Genomic DNA, 27,998 nt, shown 5'->3' with positions numbered 1-27,998 from the left:
TGTATTGTTAGAGTGTGTTTGTGTGTGTTTAGGACCTTCGCGGATTTTCGACCGGCTCGGCCATTCTGCAGGAATATCTGCAGTTAATCGCTGACAACTCGGCCGGCTTCCAGCTGTCGGCCGAACAGGCGGCCAAAATGGCGGCCAAGATGAGTGAGGAGCAGCAGCGGCTGGAGAACCACCACCGCCTCCTCGACGCCAACCACGGGGGGGACTCCTCTGGCGGCGAGGATGACGAGGAGTACAGCGACGACGAGCAAGACCCCCCTCCCCCTCCTCAGCCCGAGCCCATCAAGGCCGAGTAACCACTCCCACTCCACTCACTGCAACCTGCAAACACATTTCTTATTCTTGTAATTATACTACTTTTGTAAGACTTTCATACCAAACGTTTATCATGAAAATAGTACAAATGACGCCGGTTTATAATAATTATATTATGATGATGTTTTGGTATTTCAACTTGCATTGCTTTTTCAATGCGCTTGTTCTGTTTTCAACATTGTTCCACAAAAATCAAATACTGTGTTTAATGACGCCAGTTACATCACTATGTTATTTTGTCCTGGAACTTGCATTGCTTTTCAATGCGTATGTTCTGTTTTTCAATATTGTTTCACAAATGCTGTCTGATGACACCGGTTTATACATTATTTGTCCTCAAATATGCATTGCATTTTTTTAATGTGTATTCAATATTACTCTATTGAAATCGAACTCTGTCTATCATTTTGTCATAGTCAGGGTACTTGCAAGTATTACTTTTCCCAAAACATATTGTTTTACCCTCAATTCTCAGTAGGATTACATTGATTTTTCAATGTACGTCCAGTTTAATTTCATGAATGTCTCCCCTAATGGAATTTACTCGTGTATAATTTTTGTTTTCGGGTACTTCCAATAGTATTACATCACAATAGTTATTATGTAAGTTTATAAGCTATCAAATGATAAATTATCAATAGAAAAAGTATTTTATATTTTCTGAATTTTCCGTTGATAAAGCTAGAGTAACCAGCCTACCTCAACATATATACGTTTTTCTACACACCTGTATGCTACTTGCCATAATTGTTTGGAAACTCACCTTCCCATTTATATAGATATATAGAAACATTGTTGAAGTTGTAGTTTATTAATTAAGTGATAGCGTAATGTTGAACGACAATACAGCGTGAAATTCTATCCAGACAAGCGGCATATCATCAGCATAGCCGATTGTTCATGTTCACACGGGTGATTATTGTTATAGAATATATAAATATATATTATACAGTATATTTATACATACACTAATATTTTTATGTTCATTTTTCTATTCATTATCAATCACAACCCATGCAATACTCGCGACTTTTCAATATTAGAGTTTGATTTTTAAGAGCAGATTTACATAGTAACATTATACAAAGAAACTTATGGTATTGAACTGTTTATTAGTCAGAAAAAAATATATATATTATACACATTCATATGGATTATATCGACATCTCAGGCCTACATATTTCAAACGATAGTTTATTTTCTATTTATTTTGAAATATCTCCATTGAACAAACACTCAGTACCTGCAAAGATGTTAAGCCTACTTAATAGATCACTCCGCTTGTCTAGAAATATCTATCATTTTTGTTTGTAAGTAATGCCTGTTTATAGTTTTAAGTACTTGATTCAAGTTCAATTTGTAGTGTGAATGGTTGCCGTTTGATATTATTTGTAGATCATGCATCATTTCTATCTGCAATTCTCTCTTCAAGCATTTAAAAGTAGTATTGTAATTTTCTATGCATTATTTATTCCATTGTCTATAACAGTTATCTACCTCTTCATAATAGTTTATTGTCTGACATGATTTATTATTTGTGATCAGATGATATTCCGATGATACTACCTCATAATTATCTCTATTGAATGTATATCAAGTATTATTCGCTTACAATCTACCTCCTCAGATAGGCTATACTATCCAGATCAATAGTTATATTATTATTCCATATTTTGTTGAACGTTTTTTAAATTTTTATGAATATATTATATGTGAGTTATTTATTACAGATTATTTATCATCCATACATCACCTCATTTATATAGGTACTGGAAGTCTATATTCATCAGGATCTTGATTAAGTATCTCATAGAATAATTCAACAATCTCTGTTTTTCATACTTTTCCGTGGAATTACATAATTATTTTTAAAATAGAGGAGTTTCGTTTGATGTACTCTTTTATTCAAGACGAAATAATGGGCGCGCCAATTGCTTCATTTTGAGTTGTTGAAAATATAATTCATAATCAGGTTTATGTTGTTTGTAAATATTCTGAGGTAATTTTATAGATTATTTGATCATTTTGTTTTTTAATTCATTGTTGTCACTTACTCAGGAGTCGGTTAACATGTTTTTGTCCTTTTTTGCTTATTTTGTACTGAACTTGTATTTATTATTACTAATAATAAGTAAAACATTATCGATTTACAATTGAAATAGAACATGAATATTCATATCGCTCTCTTGAGGTTATTTACTTCAGACTAGTCTTACTCTCAGGAAAAACGCATCTCTAGCATTCTTACTCAGGTCTCAATTATTATTGATAGAATTTTTTAAGCTTAGATTTTTCTATTCGTCCAATTCTCAATGTTGGCCGTTTTCCTGTAAAACTATTGATAAATCAATGCATTTAATATAATTTATTGGACCGATCTATTGATCCCACCAATTAGGATTATGTTTTTATGTAAATGACATTCTCGGTTACTTGGAAAATCACGAGTTTACAACAATCCATGACAGAAATGTTACAAAATGTCATCCTTCATATTACAGATTTATACTCAGGAATTAAATACAATTTTTAAAATTTTATCAATTTACTTCGTGATTGGATATCGAGTTTGATGCTGTCTTTAGAAATACTCTTTCTAGCTTATTGCATTTATTTTTCTTGAACAAGCAAACAATAAAATAAATTCCTTTATACATATATTTCTTACCGAGATGATATTCTGTTGATTTATGATACTTGTTTGAAATCAGCAATCAGATGGGATACATATCAATAGCATCAATTCTAATTAACAATAAAAATATGTTCAATTGAATAACTTTGTTATGATAATTACACTTCTATTATTATTCTGTCATTGGTGCAGAAGTTTTTATCAAAAGAACCACCTTTTTGTTGTCTCCCATTTAAAATTATTACATAATTATTTTGTTATTGTACAAGAAATTGTATGAGTAGATATTACTAGGTTGTTAGATGAGAATTTTCCAAACAGATTCTAGTTTAATTATAATCAAAAATATTTTAATATCTTTGAGCGATTCTTATAATAGGGCAATATTTATTATGTCAGTACAAATAGTCAGTGTAGATTGAATTCTAAAATCGACAAAAAAACTTTTTTTTTGTTAAGTAAGACATTCATTAAAATCCGTATAATCATCATTGGAATAATTAAATTAAACAGCGATTTTTCATCAATAGTCTTATATTTTAATTTATTATTATGTTTTCATTAATTTGTAAGAATGATATTGAAGTTGGGCTCTCATCCAAGTAGATAGTACATTTTAAATATTCTCAGTTATCAGACTTATTTATTTATTCATTATTATATTAATAAAGGCTTCCTTGAAGAATTATATTTTTATAGTCCTCATTATTTACTTTTAAGCAGGCCTTTTTTTGTGGTTATACCTAGTTAAAATCCATCATACATCACAATTTCAATTTTCTTATTTATTTATCAATCCTGGTTAACCACGATTTCCATTGTTTCATGATATTATTCATTCAGTATTCTAGTTTGTACCCAGTATTATTCAACTACATCGTACCGTTGATAATATTAGAAACCAATACTCCAATCAAGAAAACAAATATAGAGTGATTTTTCTATTTGTATTTCATAGTAGATTAGGGTAGATTAAGCTTGACCAATACTTTCTTTTCCCGAAATATGTACAAAACCAAGTGATATTGAATATTTTATCACCTATAGTACAAATTGAAATTTGTTGGCCTTGTGAATATTCTCCATTCTCCAATAAGTACAACAGACTGCAATTTCAGATTATACTGGCCAGGCTTCCCTTTCTTCAGTACGGCTTCCATAATTGTACAATAGGTAATATATAAATATAAAATTTAAAGTCATATAGATAAAGTGATTTTTAGAAAACAATCAAATGTACAATATATACTAGAGCTAATTTAACTGTCTATTCTATCACATTGTTTGTAGCTAGCTAATTATTAATAGAACCAATCTATTATTCTATGAAATATTTGTTCATGTTTATGTACATATAAGTGCATTTATGTACAACTGATTACAGGTATTAAAATGTAGTACACAATTCATGTAAGAACTAGACATAGAACTATAATAATACCGTAGTTAGTTAATGAAAACGACATTTTATAAGTTCATGTCTAGCTTCTCTTGTTAATAGGAAAAATCATTATTTTGATAATTATTGCATAAATTTAGCAAAAGATGATAATATTGATAAAAAATGCATTACAAAAAGACATATTATGATTAACTGATTTTATTATTATCTTGCAATTCAGAAATAGGGGTTGTCAATTATTCATAACTCTCAATTCTATTAAATAAGTTATTCCAAATTTGATTCGATTATTACATGCATTTCTTTGAATTGTCTAAAACTATTTGAATTAAAATTAATCCTGGTTAATCAATTATTGTTTTATAATTATTATGATTTTATAATGAGATAATCAATAATTATTGTGTCTTTCTCACAAACATTGTGGCTATTGTATTTGCAATACCTACCCAATTCTTCAGAATAGTCTTTCGAACTCTTCACAAATATATTCATTTTCAGAATAAATTATTTTTAATTCCCAGATTTTCTGAGTTTCAAGATGGATAATTTATTGTTTGATCATGAATTCCGTATTTCCGTTATCGGATCATTAAACTGAATAGAATTCTTCCATACAATCTCATTTTGTTCTTCCATTTCCAAATATCTGTTTAATGCATCATTTTCAAGGAACTGTAAAGGTAACGAAAATAAACAAATACGGTATTTAAGTTTTTGGTATTTCTATTGATTGAGGAATGAGCATCTAGATGAATATTTATAGGTAATTAAAATTGTACAGACATGAATCGCTATGTGTAAGCACTGAAATAATTGGTATCTGAAATATAGTCGTGTTGAATGTTAGTATGTACATAATCTAGTGAAATTATTACTGTTTTATATTTAGTATGTGAGAATAGAACAGTCTACTAAAGCAGATCGTTGTTTATTGTAAACAGTAATATATCTAAATAAGTGATATTTGCAATACCACGTAGAACTTTTGTAGTACAATGTTATTGTGAATTCAGTCTTTTTAACAGACTGTATGAAAGTACTTATTTTTTTACACTTTAAGATTAAAACTGAGATTATGAAACGGAAGAAGAAGCACATCCACATTGTGGCTCATGTTTTGTAAATTTTTATGGATATATGTTAGCCGTATAATTTACACCATATTTTCATAGCATAACCAACTACGCACATAGGCTACTTTGTGCTTAGTGTTTGTAGCATGTTTCACAGAGTCGGTGTTGTTCTATTCTCCATTCGTTTGCGATCAGTTCACTCATCTGCGAGCAATATGCTTTGGAGGCAAATTAAAATTGTGTAACAACTTACATGTTTTTCACATGAGTGATTTTGCATGCCTGAGCTTGTGAATGTGTGATAATCTGAGTAGTATACAATCGATATTACAGTATAAATAGATAATGAGATATTGCATAGAAATGTATAGAGTTAACTGTAGCGTTGATTGTTGTGGAGTCAGGCTTTATATAAAGTATTTATCGGAATTGTTGACATTGAAGATATTGATTGGTGCGGCGATTATAGGAAGGTGCTTTTGTTATATTTCGATGTGATGGGCAAGCAGGATGATTATTCAATTGCAAACAATTATTTATATATCTATCACTAGAAATTGTAAATAAACAGATAAATGGTGCTTTGCTTTCAGTCTTATTATAGGAATCCATGACATTTTATTTTACACAAATATTTACAACATAAGTCATGATTCACATAGTTCATTAGTTGCATTGTCGCAACTGTGGGGATTTCTTTCTCTCCACATCAGTCAGTTTGCCAAACACGATCATTGAAACAGAAGTGTTTTAAAGACAGTTATCCGTAAATTTTGTTTTATTCATAGACATTTTGGTTTTCCATATTGATCATTTTTATTAGATAATTGAATCGTACAGATACAAATAAGTAATTGTAGGTGCATAATATAGATAATTTGTAAATGTGAAAATGACGTCCAGCAGTTTTGAAACAGTAGTTAATCACTCGTGTTACTAGTTTTTTAAGGATGCAAATGTGGGACTGAGACATTGAAGTACTGAAGACAATGTTGGTCTCCAAGCTACAATAAATAACTTATGCATCTTCAAATAACTACATTTCTGGATTGAGTTGAAAATTAACATTTCACATCCATTAGCATTTGACAAATATCTTCCCTTATTTATACTTTCAACTGTTTTATTTTTGTTGGAATTCACTTTTTTACTTTTATCAAAATATAAAACATGAAAATAAAATTGGAAGATCAGGTGAAAGCACGGGTAGCCTACCTAGAGCGGTGTCATATGAATCGTCTGGTTTTTCCATGTCATAGTAACAATCATTGTGTAATAAGTCTGTGTTCTTAATGTACTATCTGTTACTTCAAGATAATTAATTATTGTTTGGTGTATGTTCTGTAGCTTAAATGGTTATGTTTGTGAAATGTGGTTCCTACATGTTGTGTGCAGTTCCTCAACTGATCGCCTTCTTCACACTTAACTAATTAAAGGAATTAACAATTTCCCTTAATCATTTCCCTGGTATCAGTTTGGCAGCACTGTAATTCGTTCCAAATTCTTTGTACAATTATTTTCTCAATAATTTACTCATGTACAAAGTTATAGAATCCAAGATTCTCTTTCAAAAATGAGATCTCTCCCCCCCATTCGCTGTCGTCTAATGTGTTTATTGAAAATATTTTTCAATGAATGTTTCGAATTTGATCAATACATAATTCTCAACACATAATACGTAATTTTCAAACTTATTTGGTCATTTTCTTATTAGATTTCGAGGGCAGAACACCATTTGAATATCATAATTTATAAAAAATTCAAAGATATTTTGGTTTTTGCTTCATGTGATGCATGAACCATGCAAGGACTCGAATTGTAACTGGTCCGTCTAAATTGAATTATTACTTCATGATTGAAAACATAATTATTGATTAACAGCATCAATATTTTTGTGTTAGCAGAAGTCTTAAGAAGTGTGGTCGTAATTGAGGAACATTGTGCCTTCTCTTATGAATTGAGCACGTGTCAAATAGTTGTTAAGAAACGTCAGTTTCATTCACAGTTCCTATCTTGCTCCCTAGCGTAAACACTGTCTATCGTAGCAAATGTAGAATATCCGTAGTAGTAAAACGCACTTTTCCTGCATCTAGCAAGTAGTTCATGAGTATTGTTGATTGCACCGTATAACTCCCTCCCTAATTTGCCCACCATGTCTATTGAGTAACTAGTGTAGCCTATTTTTGGGTGAATACTGTGGATGGTCTGTGGATATTCTAAATATTGGAATAACAAGTAAATTATTAACATTTGTCAGCTCCACATTTCTCCCAAGTAGTTGGAAACGCAATTTTATGTGAACTAAATTTTTAAAATGAAGTTAATTAAAATGATCAATTTTATTGTATTTTTATCATAGTGTGTTTCCTTTTTTATCAAAATCAGTGATGACAATTTGTGTATATAGTTCCTTTTTAGAATGATCTCTCATCCATTTTTTGTGATAGAGTTTTTTTTTTGTACAAGAACGTTCAGCTAATGGAACAATACTATTTAAACTACAACTGAATTAGAAAAATAATGCTATCATCATCAGTAATCGAAATATTTTTAATATAATTAAAAAGGTAACATGAATTACTTCTAGATGCACGCGAATTATTAGATTAGGCTATCGTGAATAAATAAATCAATAACTCAAGAAAAAGTCGATCGATGTTAATTTTAGTCCTTATTAATATAATATGAATATTGTTATGAGTTATTAGTGCTATAAATATAAATTTGATCTTAAGTTTTGCATTTCACGATTATATTATATTATTAGTGTCTATTATTGTAAGGTATGCATTAATCTTTGTTTTCTGTTATGTGTATTGTTATGAAAATAAATTACAATGAACAAGGAATCTCTTTTCGTTATATGCGGGTTTTTGTTTGAAGTTGAACAATATTATAATTGTTATTAATAAAGTTGAGGCGAGTTGTAAATTTCGCATGTATTATTCTAATCATAACATTAGAAGTCCGTCAAGTTGTAGTTATATTATGGAAAAAATGCAATTTATTGCAATCTCAGGTTATGTTTTATTGATGTAAATTTTTTATTTTTGATTGTTTTGTTGAAATGTGTTGATTGAATTGGAAGAACAGTATTTGAAGAGAAATATTCGTCCTTAATTGAAATTAGAGTTGTTTAGAAATGAGAGGCAGCTTTTCAATATGCTTTGAATAATAAAATTAATAAAGTATTTAAGTCAGTTTTCCAGCCATTTCTTGAAGTCTTGACTAAAAATTGTTCATGTGAAAAGCTGTAGCTTTAAAAAAACACTGCATCGATCTGCTCTGTATTCTGATGACGTATTAAAAAGCTGCCTGCCAACCGTCCCTATCATCACAAGTAACTTGGTACCTGAACTTCAAGCTCGTCTCTCTATTCTCTTCAATATTGTTGGTTGATTTTAGTAATTCAGTTGAATAAACATTTCCATCAAATACTCATAACTGCTATTGATACTGCTTGTTTTTCAATTTCTCTCGTCTAATTAATAATTTTTGTCCAGATATTGTATTTGCTTCGGCACTACATAAAAAAAAGAATATTCTTTGAATAAGGTCCTGAATTAATTAATTGGCAGTCCACTTTTAATTGGATGAGACGGATTATGAGACATTTGATGTGGTCCTCTTTTCTTACGAGGATTGCAAACAGGCTTGCGGTATCATAGATAGTTTATGTTCAAAGTTCATTTCAAAAAGTGTTTTATCCTTTTGGAATTGATGTATCAATCTGAACATGATTGAATCATAGCATGATTGATGTATCTGATGAGAAACTGTTTTATAGTTACGTTCGTTAGAATTTGTTTTTGACATTTGAATGGATAAAGTAAGAGAAAGTTTGATTATGTTTAATTAATTGTATCGACATTATTTTTATGTGCCATGACATCCACCTGAATAAGAACTTTACAATAGTAAAATGGTCATTAAAATCAAAACATTAAAGAAGTTGTAGAGTAGAATATTGTGAAAGTTGATCAAATAACGATAAGTACTAGTCCAGAATATTTTAATGACATTACTCTAATGCCAGTGAATGTTTTCTTATAAACGTGAACAAAATGCCATATTATCTATTGGTGCATAATTGTTTTGTGTTCTACTTAAAATTATTTTTTTATTTCGCTTTATTTTGCCATACAAGTTGAATATAACGTTTAGGTGTAGTATAAACTGAAATTTTGTAGAGATATTTGTAAATATATTGTACTAACAAATAAATACCAGTGTAACCATTATGAATTCTCGACTTTTTTTTAATTTAGCCTTCAATTGGTCCCTCTTCTTTTAATATAATTCAGTCTAAGCCGGTTTAATGTCAAAGTTGCAAATAATTTATTAAATTTTAACCATTAAATTAGCATGTAGATAGATTTACTAAAACAAACAGTCTCACCATTTAGAATTAATTATTCATGACGAGAGCCACATGAGGGAGTTCTGACTACCTGCCATATGACTCTATAAATACTCTATAGTTTTTAGAGCCTTACTATGGTCTAAAATAGGTTGGTGATGACACTAAAAAGCTCGTATTTGAATTTACCGCTCCCGCTCATTTGTTTATTGGAAATGGACAAAATCGTACCAGGGCAGCAGAAGCACACTAAACCATTCCTTGTATTGCAGGTTACCTTGAGCAAAAATCAATACTTGAAATGATATGAAAATAAGAATTTGACGTCAACGAAAAACACAGAAATTTCTCGCTAGAATAGAGTTCTTCCAACAGGGCAGTAGAAGCATTAAAGAGGTACAAGATAGGCTGCACTGATTTTTCCTTTATTGCTGTGTGCCTATAAAATTATAAGCTTCCTTTACATTTTTCCTTATTTTGCTTGATGGTTTTATAAAAGATGTTCATTTTCTAGTTGAAGATTCAAATTAATTAGCATATCATTCGATTCAATTATAGATTAAAAGAAATGCGATACGGTAAATCATTTTCAAGATGGTTGGTTTCACCAAACTCGTGAAGACATTTAACATGGTCAAGCCGAGTACAATTTACATGTGTGCACTGGAATTATCAATAATAACTATCACCATAGAAATCATGCTCTTGTGGTGCACCTGTAAAGCGTACCTGATTTGATCATGTTCAAATTTTTTGACCAAGCTTGGTGAAACCAGACATTCGTGCATTATTTTGAACATATTCAGTAGAAAATAATACCAGAAATAAAATCAAGTTCGAATGTGAAATTTTGAAAATAAGTGAATGATAATAAACTCAGGTAAGGAATGTGCATAGCACTTTCAATTTCATAGACAGTGAATCTGAAAGTGAAACTTTACAATATCAAAATAAAATAATAGTAAGCAGGTTCAAAAACGGAATAAACTCTGATCCAGCTACTTTTTCAACAATTGATTGAACAAGTGGCAGCCATGCTCATTACGCTCGTTCAAATTCGACTAGTCAAGGTTGATCAATGAGTTCGTTTTGGGTTTCTGAACAATCATTGCTCAAGAATGAACTCATAGATGATGCGAGGTGTTGAAACATGGGAATAGTCAAGAAATAAATGCTAAAAATTGTAAACTGTATTTACTGAATTATATATTGTGGTTGTGCTTAGCAACTACAAGAAAAATATCATGCACACTAATACCTTTTTACTAATATACTCAAAATGTAAATGTATAAATAACAAGAATAAATTTAAAAATAATTAACAAATATAAATATTTATCTTCTTCAATTGATATGCACAATAGTAGTAATATAATTATTTTAATTGAAGCAACACGTGATTAAATTCGCTATAATCAAGTAGAGGCATCACTGGACAACAATAGCTTGCAAATTGTGCATTAGAAGAAACTCTAGTGAACACGCAACGGTTTTGCATAAGTCCATTAATAAAGCACATAATTCCCATCACTTTGATAGTTTACAATCATAACACTGTATATCATAGCCACTTGACTCTACGCTGCAGTTGTACAGGAACTTGTCATGGGAGACCTGCAAACATCAACACAATTACTGTTCCTCGAAATGAATTAGAATATGTCAATATACATAGAATACAAATATCTTACATATTCAGTGTTATTTTATTCAACTTTTGGGGTTTTTTGTATTTATGCGGAATAAGAGGTTTTGTTACGGGGTTGGCTAACATCATTCAAAGACTGGACTGATATGAAGAGTTTATAATAATTTCAGTCAGAAAGGAGAGTAAAAAAATCTGACAAGCTAGGATTGGGAACAGTGTAGCAAATATAATTCCAAGTCCATGTGTCATGACTAATTCCGTATTAAAAAGGATGGCTTAATACAGCTTAGAATGGATAAGATTGTGAATCCGCTATATGCTAGTTATAATGGATAGAGTCAGCTTCAATTCATGTCATTGTTGCCTGCTTCCATTTTCAACGATGAAAATCACGCCAGAAGGTGATAGTAGTGATATTTGACTATGTGTGTTTAAGGGTGAGTAGTGTAAGTGTAAGTAGTATAAGTTTGAATGCAATAACAATGCTTTATTAAAAGTATCACTTCATTAAAAACTAAATTCAACTGTTCAGAATATTTATGCTTTTAATTGATATCAATCTTACAGATGTGGCTTAGCACAATGGCTGAACTACAGAGATTAAGCAACAAAATTGAATATTATTCACTCAAAATAATAAAACTGGGAAGCAGGTATCGTAGAAGTTTATTCCTCATCAATTATACAGTATGACAAAAAACTATTTTTTTAACTTACAGTTGACTGGTTTGTAAAGGAGGAGGCATGGGGGCATTCTCTTCAAACATCATTCCCATTTTATCGTAATTTGTTATACGTTTTTTCTTCTTCTTCAACTGCTGAAAAATGAAAGAATATTTTAATTGGATATTTCATACAATGTAATATGGACGCCTTTAAACTAAAAGGAACCAAGCGACATCAGCACAGTTTTGAGGAAATGGGGGTCAAAGTTTTTCCTAGGTCTAAAATTCCTTAATTGCTTAAAGTATTCTTTTATTGTTTAAAATGGAAGATATACATTTTCTTTAGTTAAATTCAACTAGTGTTATGGTAATGAGTGATTATTTTAAAAGTTATTGAGAAAATTGGCGCTTGGTTCCTTTTAGTTTAAAATATATTTTTCATTGTGTATTTATGTGAAAGGAACCAAGTGCATTCTATTTGTTAGATTTATGGCCTTTTCTTATGTTATTCTTTATATCAATAAGAAAAGTGATCAATAATGAAGTAGGAAGTAAATCAATATTAAGTAGATATAAATGTTAGAACATACAGAACTCACGTTTATTTATATAAAAACAATAAAACTGAAAATTCATAGACTTTCTAGGGGTTATCAAAATCAATTTGAAAGTCCAAATCAGCATTGGACCCTTCTATCTATGTCATCAAACACAGTGAGATCATCAAAGAAGGTTCTGTAAAATGGTTTAGCATCACTGAGTATGAGACTTAAGCTGCGTTTAGACCGGAGTTAATAATACGACTCATTAACAAAAAGTTATTAATTTGACTGAATTGTCAAAAACTTCTCATAACAAAAGTTAATGACTTTGTGTTTAACAGAGTTAATAACAGAGAATTCCATGTTTTTAACAAGATCTTGTTATCAATATAATTGACTTCCATATGATTTCATTTAACGAGAGTATTTATATGATATAACAGCCGAAATAAAAAGCAAAAAATCTGGTGTAGCGCACTCACACAACATTCCTTGCCGTTATGAAAAGTAATCACCTGACGCTAGAGTACTCGCGCATCTCAAGTCTACTATTCAAAGATATGAGGCAGCTGGTGATAGGTCAATAAAGCTGGAAACACACGAGGTATGCTATCTCTACGTAGTGAATGATTTAATAGAACCAACAGTTGCCAACAGTTTGCAATTGAATAATCTCATTTTTTTCGAATTTCAAGCTTATTTTCAATTTTAGGTGGAAATGCTACTGGACATTAATTGTAGAGATTTTCATGCTCAATCTTTTACACTTGAAGCTTTTTGTTTTAATTGTATTTGAAGCCTGATAATTGGAGATTTAAAGACTCACAGATTTCACAGATATAACACTAGTGGCAGTTGATAGAGATTATCAATTACTATTCGAGGTATAGATTTGATCAAAACCGTTGAAGCCGTTTTCGAGAAAATCGCGAAAAACCCTGTTTTTGACAGCATTTTCGCCATTTTAGCAGCCATCTTGAATTGTATTTGATCGAAATTGTTCGTGTCGGATCCTTATAGTGTAAGGACCTTAAGTTCCAAATTTCAAGTCATTCTGTTAATTGGAAGATGAGATATCGTGTAAACAGACGCACATACACTCATACACACACACACACACACACATACAGACCAACACCCAAAAACCACTTTTTTGAACTCAGAGGACATTGAAACGTATAGGAATTTGGAAATTGGGGTACCTTAATTTTTTTCGGAAAGCAATACTTTCCTTACCTATGGTAATAGGGCAAGGAAAGTAAAAATCTGGTGTGGCGCACTCACACAACTTTTCCTGCCGTTATGAAAATTGATCAACTGACGCTAGTGTTCACGCGCATCTCAAGTGTCGACTATTCAAAGATCTAAGCCAGCTGGTGACAGGACAATAACGCTGCAGACACACGGGGTCTGCTGTCTCTTCATAGTGAATGATTTAATAGAATCAACAGTTGCCAACAGTTTGCAATTGGATAATCACATTTTCTCGAATTTCGAGCTTATTTTCAATTTTAGGTGGAAATGCTACTGGACATTAATTGTAGAGATTTTTTCTATTTTTTTGACATCATATTCATTCACCTGTTTCATATTAGTATATAGATTCAACAATTCTCTACAAGATGGCGCTAATAACTCAATTTCGTTAAAAATGGTGCTTGGTTCCTTTCCGTTTAAAGGCGTCCGTATAATATGTCATATCAATAACCAAATTAATGAACAGACATCAACAAATTGATCAAAATTAGTACTGTATTTTATATTACTCTGCTATAATAAAAAATTATATATTATGATGATGTTTTATTTTTATGGAGACATACAAAAATACAGAAACAAACAAGAAACGTTCTGTAGTTTAAGAATATCTTATAAGGCAACATCAGAGAGAATGGAGTGAACAAAAGAGATCATCCATCTATATAATAAGAGAGAGTAGGGTTGTGTTTGTTCGTTTGTTCGCATCAAAACATGTCAACTTGTGGATTGCATACCGGAAAAACGGGAATGATTTAGATCTCCTAATTTTGAACATCTATATATTATAATAAGAGAGAGCAGGGTTGTGTTTGTTCGTGTGTTCGTTTGTTCGCATCAAAACATGTCAACTTGTGGATTGCATACCGGAAAAACGGGAATGATTTGGATCTCCTAATTTTTAACATAGATTCTAAAAATATCAATCTCGTGCACCTGGAAGCACAAATTTCATTTTTCCTTCTAGATTTTTCAGAATTAATGTTCAAACTTCATTAATAGTACATACGATTTCATAAAAAAATCACCAAATCATATGGTCGGAATTAAAATTTTTCATTATAAATTAAAGAACTGGATTATACACGTATACAGGTGTAAAGTAGTAGCCTATAGGAAAATTATGTTTGACGCATTCAATTATGTTTTAATTGAAAGGTGGTCATATGATACATGATTCCTATACAGGATTTCCAGAGAAAAGACATGGTGAAAACCGCACATTGATATCTCAAACCTTTCAAAATTTATTCTCATTCATTTCCTTTGTTATAGTATAGAAGATAATAGATAAATGGATGATATATCCATCTATCTATCATCTTCTATTCTATAATAGTGGAAAGGACTGGCTTAAACACGTATATACACGTGTGGAGGATAGGGGAATTATGTTTGACGCAACATCACGTCTGAACTACTGGACTGATTTACTTGAAATGCTGCTTATAAATTCTTAATCAACCGAGTATTCTTATAGGCCTATTTTCAATTCTTCTGGATTTCATTACGCCAAGTTTTAAAATAGATCCTTGCGAAGCACGGGTACCTGCTAGTAGAAAAATATATTGGTTCAACAGTGCAACATACCAAAGAAAGTAGGTGATCAGCTAGCTAATCATGCCTATTCAGCATTATACCAATATTGGATTAGATTTGATCCTGCTTTGCTGACTGCATCTCAGGATTGGTGGGCCTATTCGTATTGGAAGCAAGATGCACGTTTTGATGAGTTCTAATTATTTTCCATATTTTGGAGATACACCAATAAAAATCTAGTGTGGCGCACTCACACAACTTTCCTTGCTGTTATGAAAATTGATCAACTGACGCTAGTGTTCACGCGCATTTCAAGTCTACTATTCAAATATCTGAGCTAGCTGGTGACAGGACAATAGCGCTGCAGACACACGAAGTCTACTATCTCTTCACAATGAATGATTTAATAGAATCAACAGTTGCCAACAGTTTGCAATTGAATAATCTTATTTTCTCGAACTTCAAGCTTATTTTCAATTTTAGGTGAAAATGTTACTGGACATTAATTGTAGAGATTTTCATGTTCAATCTTTTCCACTTGAAATATTTTGTTTAAATTGTATCTGAAGCCTGATAATTGAGAATCTAAAATCAAACTTTGATTAGATGGGGCGGAACTCCTAAAATTTTTACAGATATGGGACGTATGGCAGTTGATAGAGCTTATCAATGACTTTTTTAGGTATAAATTTGATCAAAATCGTTGGAGCCGTTTTTGAGAAAATCGCGAAAACCCTGTTTTTGACAACATTTTCGTCATTTTAGCCGCCATATTGAATTGCATTTGATCGAAATTGTTCGTGTCGGATCCTTAAAGTGTAAGGACCTTAAGTTCCAAATTTCAAGTCATTCCGTTAGTTGGGAGATGAGATATCGTGTACACAGACGCTCTTATACTCATACATACATACATACATACACACACACACACACACACACACACACACACACACACACACACACACACACACACACACACACACACACACACACACACACACACAAAATACACAAAAACCATTTTTTGGACTCAGGGGACCTTGAACCGTATAGAAATTTGGATTTTTTCACGGAAAACAATACTTTCCTTACCCATGGTAATAGGGCAAGTAAAGTAAAAATAATAATTAGAATCAAGTAGGTTTTTTAATAGCACATTTCAGTATTCGACATACTGATAATGATTTTTTATAAACTCGAATCTAATCTATAAAGGTGCGTACAGATTTACGCGCCGCGAACATGAACAATTCACTTTTAATCAGCTGATGCCAAGCTTTTTATATCTGTATCTTACCGTTTCTGTAAAAATACAAATACTAGTAGTTCTGTGAACAGTAGACCTCACGCAGTATTCTCATCCACAAGTACCTGATTGAAACTATAGACCTTATGGAAATACAGCAATAGACTGGCTTCTCCACACATCTGTGTAATCACTTGTCAGCTGATTTATGATGAATAATTCTATAGTCTGATTTCTACTCCAATATTGGCGTATGAAGGAGGCTCCTTTTTCCTTTTATATTATCCTTGAAATGCAAAATTTCCAAAAACCTTGTATATACGTCGACGCGCAATTAAAAAAGGAACATACCTGTCAAATTTCATGAAAATCTATCACCGCGTTTCGCCGTAAATGTGCAACATAAAAAAATATAAACATATAAATATTAAAACATTTGAGCATTTAAACATTAAGAGAAATGCCAAACCGTCGACTTAAATCTTAGACCTCACTTCGCTCGGTCAATAATCAGCTGATTAAAAGTGAATTGCTCATGTTCGCGGCGCGTATATCTGATATTTGTACGCACTTTAAAACCTACATGAATGAAGTAATGAGCCTATGAACAATAATATTTACTTAGAATAAACTTTGATCTTCTGAAGCGAACAATACATACATTGTGAACAACATGAATAAATTAATCATATATAATCCAATCAAATCACCTTGGCAGCAGAGCTTTCTTCGCCCTCAGCACTAGATCCACTAGACGAGGTGAATCCCAAGCTGGTTTCCAGAGAGCAGTCATTCTGACTGAAAGAGTCCAAGTCTAAATAAAGCTGGCAAAGCTGCTCATTAACCATCAATGGCTGCAACATTTCAACAATAGTATTCCATTTTATTAATAGCAAATCCATTTGGGAAGTGAACATTTGAAAATTGATTTCAAGAACAACCTCAATTGACATCAACCTCATCATTAACATTAGCATGATAATATTTGTAAGTCAAAACATATAATAAGGTACCTATGTGTTTTGATGGAAATATCGTGATAACCAGATTATATGAGAATTAAGACTGACTAGCACTAACATATCAATATTAGCTTTACTGAAGTTGAAAAGGAACAGCAGCTGCAATGATATATTGTATAGCTATTCAACGTTTTGAGAAATGCATAAACTATGAAAATAGTAGTCCCTATGTTTTCTCTGGCTACTTAGAATGGGAATTCAATTATTATTTTTCAAAATGTAAATGACAATCTATATTTTCATGTTGTGATGAAATTAAAATTGACGTGCTATCAAATCAGCTATCAAATTACCTTATGGAGGTTTTACTTCTGTCGCTGTGAATTAAATTTCTTATTGACAAACAATATATCATGATTATAAATATCTGTGGATATAATATGAGATAGTATAATTTACCAGAGAATAGATTTGAAGAACTAATTAAAACAACTAAAGATAATCTGAAATATTGTATGTTTTTGTACGTGTATTAAACAGTTACACCGTAAGTCAACTACACAAAAGTAAATAATTCATGTTGACATATATTATTGTTCAAATTTTAATTATGTCTGAATAAGCTTTCACTACAATACTATGTTAATTAACATAAAGAATATGAATGTCGAGAGTTATTGATATCATAACTCTTCTCAGTTTCCATTGAAGCAAAAATACGTGAAACGCCATGTTTTACCTGGTTTATTTCTGCGAGGATTTTCAGGTCATTCTCCAATACTTCAGCCAGGACATGGTCACTGACTTGATACTTGAAGATGATATCTGGAGTCAGGGCGACATCTCTCGACCAAGGCGGTTCCTGCAATCATTGAGCAACGCAACCATAAGATTTATTTCAAGTTTTCTACTTTTCTGAAAGCATGTGTTCAAACGTACATGAAAATTTCAAACAAGCGGTGAATAGAGAAAAATACTTGATGTATTATTGGTGCAACATGAAGCTGTTATTGGATTTCCAATGATTGAACATTAAGATTATCTAGCTAATAATATATGTTCATTTAAAAACAGGATTAGGTTTATCGCTAATAATTATTACGGACTATAGTCTCTTTGAAGGCAAAGGTGACGTTCAGGATTGTAACAATAATTACAGGGGTATAGAGCTGATGTCTCACACAATGAAGGCTTGGGAAAGAGTGATTGAGAGAAGACTGAGACAGGAGACGGTGATTAGTGAGAAGCAGTTAGGCTTTATGCCTGGGAGAGGAATCACAGATGCGATATTTGCGCTTAGGCAGCTGGCGGAGAAGGCAAGAGAGACACGATCTGAACTGCACTTGGCATTTGTGGACTTGGAGAAGGCCTATGATAGGGTACCCAGGCAGGAGCTGTGGCGAAAGGTTGGTGCCTGAGAAATATGTTCGTCTGGTGAGGGAAATGTACAGAGGAGCCATCACACAAGTGAGAACCAGTGTGGGAAGAACTGATGAGTTCCAAATGCGAGTCGGTCTGCACCAGGGCTCCGCACTCAGTCCATACTTGTTTGACCAAATTATTGATGCTAATTATTGATAGGATCCGAGGCTAAAAGGCCAGCGCCATGGTGCATGCTGTTTGCAGGTGACATTGTGCTCTGTGAAGAGACTAGAAACCAGCTGGATGGGAGATTGGAGGGCTGGAGAAAAGCGCTTGAGGAAAGAGGAATGGGAATAAGCCGGACAAAGACAGAGTACATGGCATTGGGGAACGATGACAAACTGACCGTGGAACTAGATGGAAGCCAACTCAAATCATCTGTGAGCTTCAAGTACCTGGGTTCAAGTTTGCAAAGGGACGGTGGGCTGGATGCAGAAATACAGCATAGACTGAATTGCGGATGGTTCAACTGGAGAAGAATGAGTGGTGTGCTCTGTGATAAGAGAGTGAATTATAAGATGAAGGAAGGTGTACAGATCGGTAGTGAGACCAGCTATGTTGTATGGCGCGGAAACCTGGCCAGTTTCAAAGAGGCAAGAGAAGAAAATGGAGTGGATGAGATGAGAATACTAAGATGGATGTGTGGGGTCACAAGAAGGGATAGGATTATTCGTAATGAGGTGATTAGAGGTACAGTTGGGGTGGGACCATTGGGTAGGAAGATGCAGGAGGCCAGGATGAGGTGGTGCAGAGACATGTGCAGAGAAGTGAGGAGGATAATGTGGACGGAGGGTGCAGAATTTGGATCTGGGTGACAGGAAGAGGCGGGGAAGGCCAGAGATGATGTGGAGAGACAGAGTAGAGGCTGATCTGCAGGAGAGGGATGGAGACACGGGGAGGAGATGGACAGGATTTTGTGAAGGAGACGGCTGAAGGAGGGAATGCCGACCCCATATGATTGGGATAAGGCGTAGCCAAAGAAGAAGAAGAAGAAGAAGAAGAAGACGAAGAAGAAGAAGAAAGAAGAAGAAGAAGAAGAAGAAGAAGAAGAGAAGAAGAAGAAGAAGAAGAAGAAGAAGAGAAGAAGAAGAAGAGAGAAGAAGAAGAAGAAGAAGAAGAAGAAGAAGAAGAAGAAGAAGAGAGAAGAAGAAGAAGAAGAAGAATAAGAAGAAGAAGAAGACGAAGAAGAAGAAGAAGAGAAGAAGAAGAAGAAGAAGAAGAAGAAGAAGAAGAAGAAGAAGAAGAAGAAGAATAAGAAGAAGAAGAAGAGAAGAAGAAGAGAAGAAGAAGAAGAAGAAGAAGAGAAGAAAGAAGAAGAAGAAGAGAAGAAGAAGAAGAAGAATAAGAAGAAGAAGAAGAAGAAGAAGAAAGAAGAAGAAGAAGAAGAAGAAGAAGAAGAAGAAGAAGAAGAAGAAGAAGAAGAAGAAGAAGAATGAATGAGCAATATTCTATGAAATGATCAAGATGATCCAAAGTAAAGCTCATATGCTTCAATCTGTTCATATAAATAAACTGCAATCCAATAGACACTCTCATCTCACGCATTTTGGGAGATGATTAAATATGATTTATTGAATGAGAAATGTTTGTTTCTCTATAGTATATACTTTGTCCTACCGAGGTGTGTTGCCTCCACGCTAGAGCTTAATTGATTAAGTTAATTGTATGTATGAATTTTTACAAAGTACAATTATTTGATTTTGAATTTGAATCCAAGTTAATCTCAATAAGAGCTGTGTGAGATTTAATTATGAATTAGAATAATCAATAGATTAACTCCTAATTATTATGAAGGAATAGCCTAAATTTGAATTTTTTTATTTTGCACATGCAAATTGACAACATCAAATCTACAATACTTTATGATTTTATGTTAATGTTCCGACTTATTTATAACACCAAACATGCAAAATAAACCGAAGTTTTGCACCTTCCAACCTCTCTTATCAACAAATGTTTTAATTGAGGAAGCTTGTTGTGACTAAGAAATATTTTAAAAGTTACTGTGACTGAAGCACCAGCCGAAGACCAAAACACAGATGATGAAGACCGCCGGCCTGCCGCCGGATTGCCGCTCTGTAGACGCAACACGTTTTCAGTCCTTGTTAGCTCTGAAAAGTTCTGTTGTAGCATCGAAAAACACTTTTTCAATCACATCGTAGAAGGTACTCGAAAGTGTAGATTACAAACATCCGAAAAATGTTCACACCACTAATAACTAAAATTTTACGGATAAGATGAATATGAAAAGAGTAACTATTAATAGGACTTGAACACAGCACTTGTAATAGTTATTGCAATCATTTCCCCATCGTTTATTTTATTTCAGTATTTGACTCACAAATTTCTCATGGAGTTCATCATTTTGTGACATCATTTTGTAACTTCGTTTTCGTTCATTAACTGCATTCTAAAAGATAAAAGTGTATATTTTTATATTTAGTTTTCAAATTTACCTATGTGATTTAAACCACCATTGTTAGGGACACAAATAAGGCTTTCGGTTAATTGATGGAAAAAACATAAACTAGATATTAAAAAATAATTAATAAACTTGATTAAAACATACAAAAAACAAATATTAATGAATTAATTATTAAAATTTTCAAACTTGAACTAGTTCTTGAGAATAACAATCATGTTTTAATTTCAAGATTTGGTAATCAGCAATTATTAAAACTTATATTATTTGTCACTGCATTTGCCATTCAATGGCACAGACTCATCTCACTCAATCTTCTTTCAACAATCACAGACTCACATGCAAGCTCTTAAGCTTTCTCTTTTTCTGTCTAAATCCTCTCTCTGTTTCTTTCCTTCTTTCAAAAAATGAAAAGGATCTTTTCAATAATTGAATTAATATAAAAGTGATTTATCACACTATTTATTACTTGGTAAAATTAGTGCATTAATGTTATTTTTCAATTCTTAATGCACTTTGTTTTGAAAATGTTGAACATTTCATTATTTACTTTGCCTCTGTTAAGAAATTGGCCTAATAACATACACCGATAAAAGTTAATTCAAGTTCTTTCTAAGAGAATATTTTCTCTATTTCATTTGTTTTTTTTCAAAATTATTTCCTTTGACTCACACAAACTTTTACTTCATCGACATTCACTTACAATAACGACACAGTTTTATTAGAACATCTTGTAAAACCATGAGACTACAAATATTTCAGATTTCAGCGCTTATTGATATAATTCTAAATAAATTTTTCATCAAAGACATTAATAGCTGAATTTGCTACTGTGCAATAAATTGAAAATATTCAATTCAATTTAAGAAAAATTCAGATTTATAAACGGTATTTAAAATGTATTGATTGAATTTCTCAATAATAGAAAAAATAGTTTATTACTGGTGAGGACCACCCTTTACACGAAAAAATGAAACGAATCGATCAAAAAAGTATCATCCTACAGAACGATAGTTGATATTAGAAAAAGTGTTTAGACTTTGAAACATTGTCTGGACTTTGAAACATTGTTTGGACTTTGAAGGATAATAATTATATACAATTTGTCAACCATGCAAATGGGAACGTTCTGACTTGATGAGAAAAAGTTTGAACAGATTTAAAACTTATTGACTGTACACCAAAATTATAGATGGAAGAAGTGAACAAAGAAAGCAAGATCAAATGATAAGCAATAACAGTAGTTGAAAATCTGTTAATTTTACCGTGATTACCTTCCTAGTATGTCTGTCCATCTGTTCCTCTGAAGTATTGCAATCAATATTTGCAAAAGCTCTCTTCCAGACACTCTAAAACATCCAGCAAAACTATCTTGTCAAATACATTACAGTATAAAATCATGAGTGATTGAAGAGTGCCCATTACCAGTATGTAACATATTATGTTTCCAGTACCTATCTAACTTAAAAATATTATTATGTTTTTCTGAAATTTGAATGGGATTTTTAAAATAATTTATCATGCTTTACTCAAATAAGTTATTTTTACTACACCTTCAGAATTTATGCAGAAATTCATATTTCTGTTATCTGGTCATCAGAAGAAAATACGAGTGTGAGTCAATTATTCTCCGCAATGGAGGTGTATTTATGTTCATGTTGGTAGCACTGTTAATTCGCGTTAATGGTGCATTCTTTGCTTATTTGCGCTTATATCTAGTCTAGTTTCGAACTGCTATTTTTATTCCATCATCACTGACATGTGTCACCTGGTCATGTGGGACGTAATATACACCGTGTCTCACAAAGAGGTTTACACGTTTAATTTTATATTACGTGCTCATTCATGCACCGAACTTTTTTTTAATTTTACACAGGTTACAAAGTAGGTTCTAAAAATATTCTGGGAAAATTCCAACTCCCTAAACTTCGTAGAAGCAAAATGGCGGAATATTGAAAAACGATACTTTATAAACATTAAATGGATAAATAAATGAATAAATGATCTTTATTACCTTGTAAGCTAATAGTAGCAATTGGTTCGTCAGAAAAACAAGCACACAAAAGATATATATCAACAACAGGAGAAATTGATAAAGCTTATTATATTAATGATCAAATTAAGTCTTAGGTGCAAAAAACACAATTTCACATGAAGAAAAACAGTATCCCATAAAGTTCATGTATAAAATTCTTTGATGGTAACATCCGGGATATTGAAAAGCTCTCTTATTGTATAAAGAGGGGTTTTCACGAGGAATGCATAGGTGCATTTGTTGAACTGCCGTGTTGCAAGAGTTCTCGCTGATGCTGGCAGCCGGTTGAAAAGCCTCATGCTGAGGCTATCAGGGCTATTTCGTATCCTACTCAGTCTTGTGAAGGGCAGGTTGAGTTGGCTTCTGCCTCTTGAGTTGTGGTCATGAAAGTCACTCCTCAGGCTCAAACATTCCAGGGTGCCCTTGATTTGTTTAAGGGATATGAAGATGTAAAGGCAGATGACAGTCATGACCGATTCTGCACAAAACAGTGGGCGATAATGATCAATTATGCCAGAGCCAGTGATGATCCTGATGGCCCTCTTCTGCAGTGGGAGAACTCTATCAATGCCGCTGGCTGCACCCCAGTGTTCCAATCCATACATCACTATTCCTTGGAAGAAAGATATATATGCAGTCCTCACATAGCTTTTAGGTACACACAGCATCAGCGGCCTAAGTAGGTAGATTACTCTGGACAGCTTTGTACACATGTAGTCGATATGAGGGTTCCATGTCAACTTTGAATCCAGATGAAAACCCAGAAGTCCAACACTCCTTGCCTGATCTGTGACATTTCTCAAGCCAAAAATTATCCGTTTTTTTCCTCATTTAGTTTGAGATAGTTGGACTCAAACCAAGCTGAGACGGTACTCAGAGATTGACCCATCTCTACATTCAGATTGTCCACTGATTTATTGACATCATACAATGTGGTGTCATCTGCATATGCAACCAACCTGTTACCCAACACTGATGGGAGATCATTTATCATGATAATGAAAAGTAGGGGGCCCAATATGGATCCTTGGGGAACCCCATGAAGAATCGCTTCCAACCCAGATAACCTTCCATTCACCTGAACTGCCTGGCTACGATCTGACAGATAAGACTTGATGAGCTCCAATGTCCCCTCTGTGACTCCATAATAATCCAGCTTGAACAGAAGAGTTTGGTGGTCGACAGTATCAAAAGCATGGCTCAGATCACACAATGTCAATCCAGTGAAAACATGACTCTCAAAACCCTCCAGAATGGTGCTTATCAGCCTTCCAACTGCCTGGGCTGTAGTTCTGCCAACTCTAAAACCAAACTGAGCATCTACAAACAAACCAGTGCTCTCGAAGTACCAGCATAACTGCTTCTTAATGATGGATTCTAGAATTTTTGAGAAGACTGGCAGGATAGAGATAGGCCTGAAATTACCAGGCATATCGAATGATCCCTTCTTATGCACTGGAATGGTCTTAGCGATCTTCAGAACAGTAGGGAAGACACCCTCTGTGATGCATGCATTCAGGCAGGAGGTCAGGGGTATAAGGATTTGCATAATGACACTCTTGATCAGATTCACTGACATGCCAAAAAAGTCTCTACTATTTGAACATTAAAAGGTGTTTTTGGTTTTATAAAATATGTTTATTGTTGCACTTTGGGGCTATATGATTTTTGAAAAACTAGAATATATCCTTATAAAAAACCTTAACATCCAAAATCATTCAAATTGAAATCCATCCACAGCAACTCACTGATAACAGCGCTTAAGAAATGATTTGTAAGCTCTTAAAAAGAAACTCCGCGGTATCCGGAGAAATTCCTCTTCTATTGATCGTTTTAGTTCCTCATCATTATTGAAGCTATGGGTATAAACTTTTTCCTTCAAGTAACTCCATAAAAAGAAGTCACAAACAGTTAAATCTGGTGATCGGGGTGGCCAATCTAAAAAATCACTTCCGCGATCAATCCAACGGCCATGAAGTTTGTCATTTAGTAATTGCTTGACATGATTTGCGAAATGAGATGGAGCACCAACTTATTGGAAGATTGCTTGATCCATTTCTGGTAATATCAAATGAGCCAAGACTACTGCAAAGTAGTAAACAAATCAGATAATAGTTCATGAAAGTAGTTTTTATAGGAAGCGAATTGGTAAAATTTTCAATATGCCGACATTTTTTTTCTACGAAGGTTAGAAAGCTGAAGTTTTCCCAGAATATTTTCAGAACCTACTTTGTAAACTGTGTGAAATTTGAAAAAATTCGGTACTTGAATGGGCATGTAATATAAAATTAAACGTGTAAACCTCTTCGTGGGACACCGTGTATATAATAATATATTTATCTCATGCTGATCAGGATTTTAAAGTTTCAAATTATAATTCAATGAACAGTAATTTGTCATTGACAGAAAGATTGTTTATTTGTTTGTTTTCAATATTGACTGTAGCATCTTTCTCTATTTTATAACATATGCGCTCGAGCAATAGATAGAAAAATGTTATTGTATACTCGAGGTGGCTGTCATGTTTATCATTGACTGATAAATTATTTATACCTAAAAATTATCTTTTTTGGAGAGAGCTTATTTGATAGGACTCATAGTAAAGTGAGTCTGATCTAGTGAAGAGGATAGGCTTGTTTTTTATACAATGCAGTTTTTTCTGTCGCAGTTCGGGCAATTTAAGAAGAATTGTATTATTGGAGAAGACAAGTTTGAACCGATTAATTAGTTCAGATAATTTGATCTTTTATTTTAATTTGTAAAGTTGCGTCTATCAGTGAATTCCAAACGGAAGGGCATCTCGAAAGGTAGGTGTTTTTTGTTAAGATTTTATTAATTTAATTTCATTACCACAAACATTTGAAATATTTGCAGCCAAGTGAGTAGCGTTCAAATTTATTTATTTAAGAATCTTAAAAGCTAGTTTTGTGTAATTGTTTTAAAATATATATATTTCCATTTGAAATAGCCCAATCATAATATTTAACCATATTACCTACCATATTATTCAACAATATTTAACCATAGTTATCATAATATTTAACGTGTTAAATATTCTTTTCTTCCATTTTTGTTATCATTTTCTTTGCCAAAGTTAAAATATTTGGTGGAGGCTCCTCCTCGCCATTACACATGTTGTTAATTATGGCCACTCCACTTGTCATTTGCACCAACGTTCAGTGAATTGTTTTCCGAGGTCGGAAGGTGTACCAGCGGAAATTCATTAAAACTTTCAGTGCTATATGGGAATAGTGTTTTACCATAACTGAGTGTTCATGAATGAAATTCAATAAATTTTGTCCACTCTCCTACCACGAAAAACGGTTGGCTCACTAATCGTTATACACTTATTTGGTGCAAATGAATAGTGTAGCTGCCATAATTAACAGCATGCCAGTAATAATTGAATTGAAATAGCTATTTGAAACTAGCCATATGCAAGCACAAATGAACAAAGAATACATCATCAATGAAAATCAACAGTCCAACCAAAATAAAGAAAAATAAACCTATATTGCGGATAATAATTGACTTACCCTCGTATCTTCAGACAATAAACTCTGAGATTTATGACTCGAGAGATTTATCAAATCGTTCTAATAGAATATGATTATTTAATCAATTTTAAATAGCCCAATCATAATATTTAACCATATTACCTACCATATTATTCAACAATATTTAACCATAGTTATCATAATATTTAAAGTGTTAAATATTCTTTTCTTCCATTTTTGTTATCATTTTCTTTGCCAAAGTTAAAATATTTGGTGGAGGCTCCTCCTCGCCATTACACATGTTGTTAATTATGGCCACTCCACTTGTCATTTGCACCAACGTTCAGTGAATTGTTTTCCGAGGTCGGAAGGTGTACCAGCGGAAATTCATTAAAACTTTCAGTGCTATATGGGAATAGTGTTTTACCATAACTGAGTGTTCATGAATGAAATTCAATAAATTTTGTCCACTCTCCTACCACAAAAAACGGTTGGCTCACTAATCGTTATACACTTATTTGGTGCAAATGAATAGTGTAGCTGCCATAATTAACAGCATGCCAGTATTAATTGAATTGAAATAGCTATTTGAAACTAGCCATATACAAGCACAAATGAACAAAGAATACATCATCAATGAAAATCAACAGTCCAACCAACATAAAGAAAAATAAACCTATATTGCGGATAATAATTGACTTACCCTCGTATCTTCAGACAAGAAACTCTGAGATTTATGACTCGAGAGACTTATCAAATCGTTCTAATAGAATATGATTATTTAATCAATTTTAAATACAGAAAATCCAATCAATAACTAGTATTATCGAGTTCAAAACTAGAGTGAGAACTGAAACATATTTAGTAAAAAATTATGTTCAAAATGAATGATCAGTAATAAGTTGGTGGACCGAGTTAAAGATAATAATTTCCGTTAGGTAGAAACAATATTTTGATTGTGATGCA

At 32.7% G+C, this 27,998-nt stretch overlaps 2 protein-coding genes across 23 annotated transcripts in view; one reads left to right on the top strand and one right to left on the bottom strand.

The window, feature by feature from the left end:
- The window catches only part of LOC111054407 (protein abrupt), a 45,378-nt gene extending 35,696 nt beyond the window's left edge, over positions 1-9,682 (top strand). For all 4 annotated transcript variants that reach the window (XM_022341447.2, XM_039423716.1, XM_039423718.1 and 1 more), the window contains exon 9: positions 33-9,682. In XM_022341447.2, the coding sequence (XP_022197139.2) occupies positions 33-305 (273 nt within the window). In that variant the 3' untranslated portion in view covers positions 306-9,682. The remainder of the gene's footprint in view (positions 1-32) is intronic.
- A 1,294-nt stretch (positions 9,683-10,976) lies between these two features.
- The window catches only part of LOC111054356 (period circadian protein), a 105,034-nt gene continuing 88,012 nt past the window's right edge, over positions 10,977-27,998 (bottom strand). For 7 of the 19 annotated variants that reach the window (XM_039423696.1, XM_039423703.1, XM_039423695.1 and 4 more), the window contains 6 exons: positions 22,766-22,849; positions 21,420-21,488; positions 18,396-18,518; positions 17,405-17,548; positions 12,163-12,263; positions 11,293-11,411 (listed from right to left, as the gene is read on the bottom strand). In XM_039423696.1, coding sequence (XP_039279630.1) covers positions 11,375-11,411; positions 12,163-12,263; positions 17,405-17,548; positions 18,396-18,518; positions 21,420-21,488; positions 22,766-22,849 — 558 coding nt within the window. In that variant the 3' untranslated portion in view covers positions 11,293-11,374. Of the gene's footprint in view, positions 11,412-12,162; positions 12,264-17,404; positions 17,549-18,395; positions 18,519-21,419; positions 21,489-22,765; positions 22,850-27,998 lie in introns of all 19 variants that reach the window. The other 12 variants (XM_039423705.1, XM_039423707.1, XM_039423709.1 and 9 more) reach the window with 10 other exon arrangements.

This window comes from Nilaparvata lugens, chromosome 3, assembly GCF_014356525.2.
Source record: "Nilaparvata lugens isolate BPH chromosome 3, ASM1435652v1, whole genome shotgun sequence".
Classification (NCBI taxonomy): Eukaryota; Metazoa; Arthropoda; class Insecta; order Hemiptera; family Delphacidae; genus Nilaparvata; species Nilaparvata lugens.
The sequence above is the reverse complement of the archived record's forward strand: the minus strand, read 5'-3'. Positions and strand labels throughout refer to the sequence as shown.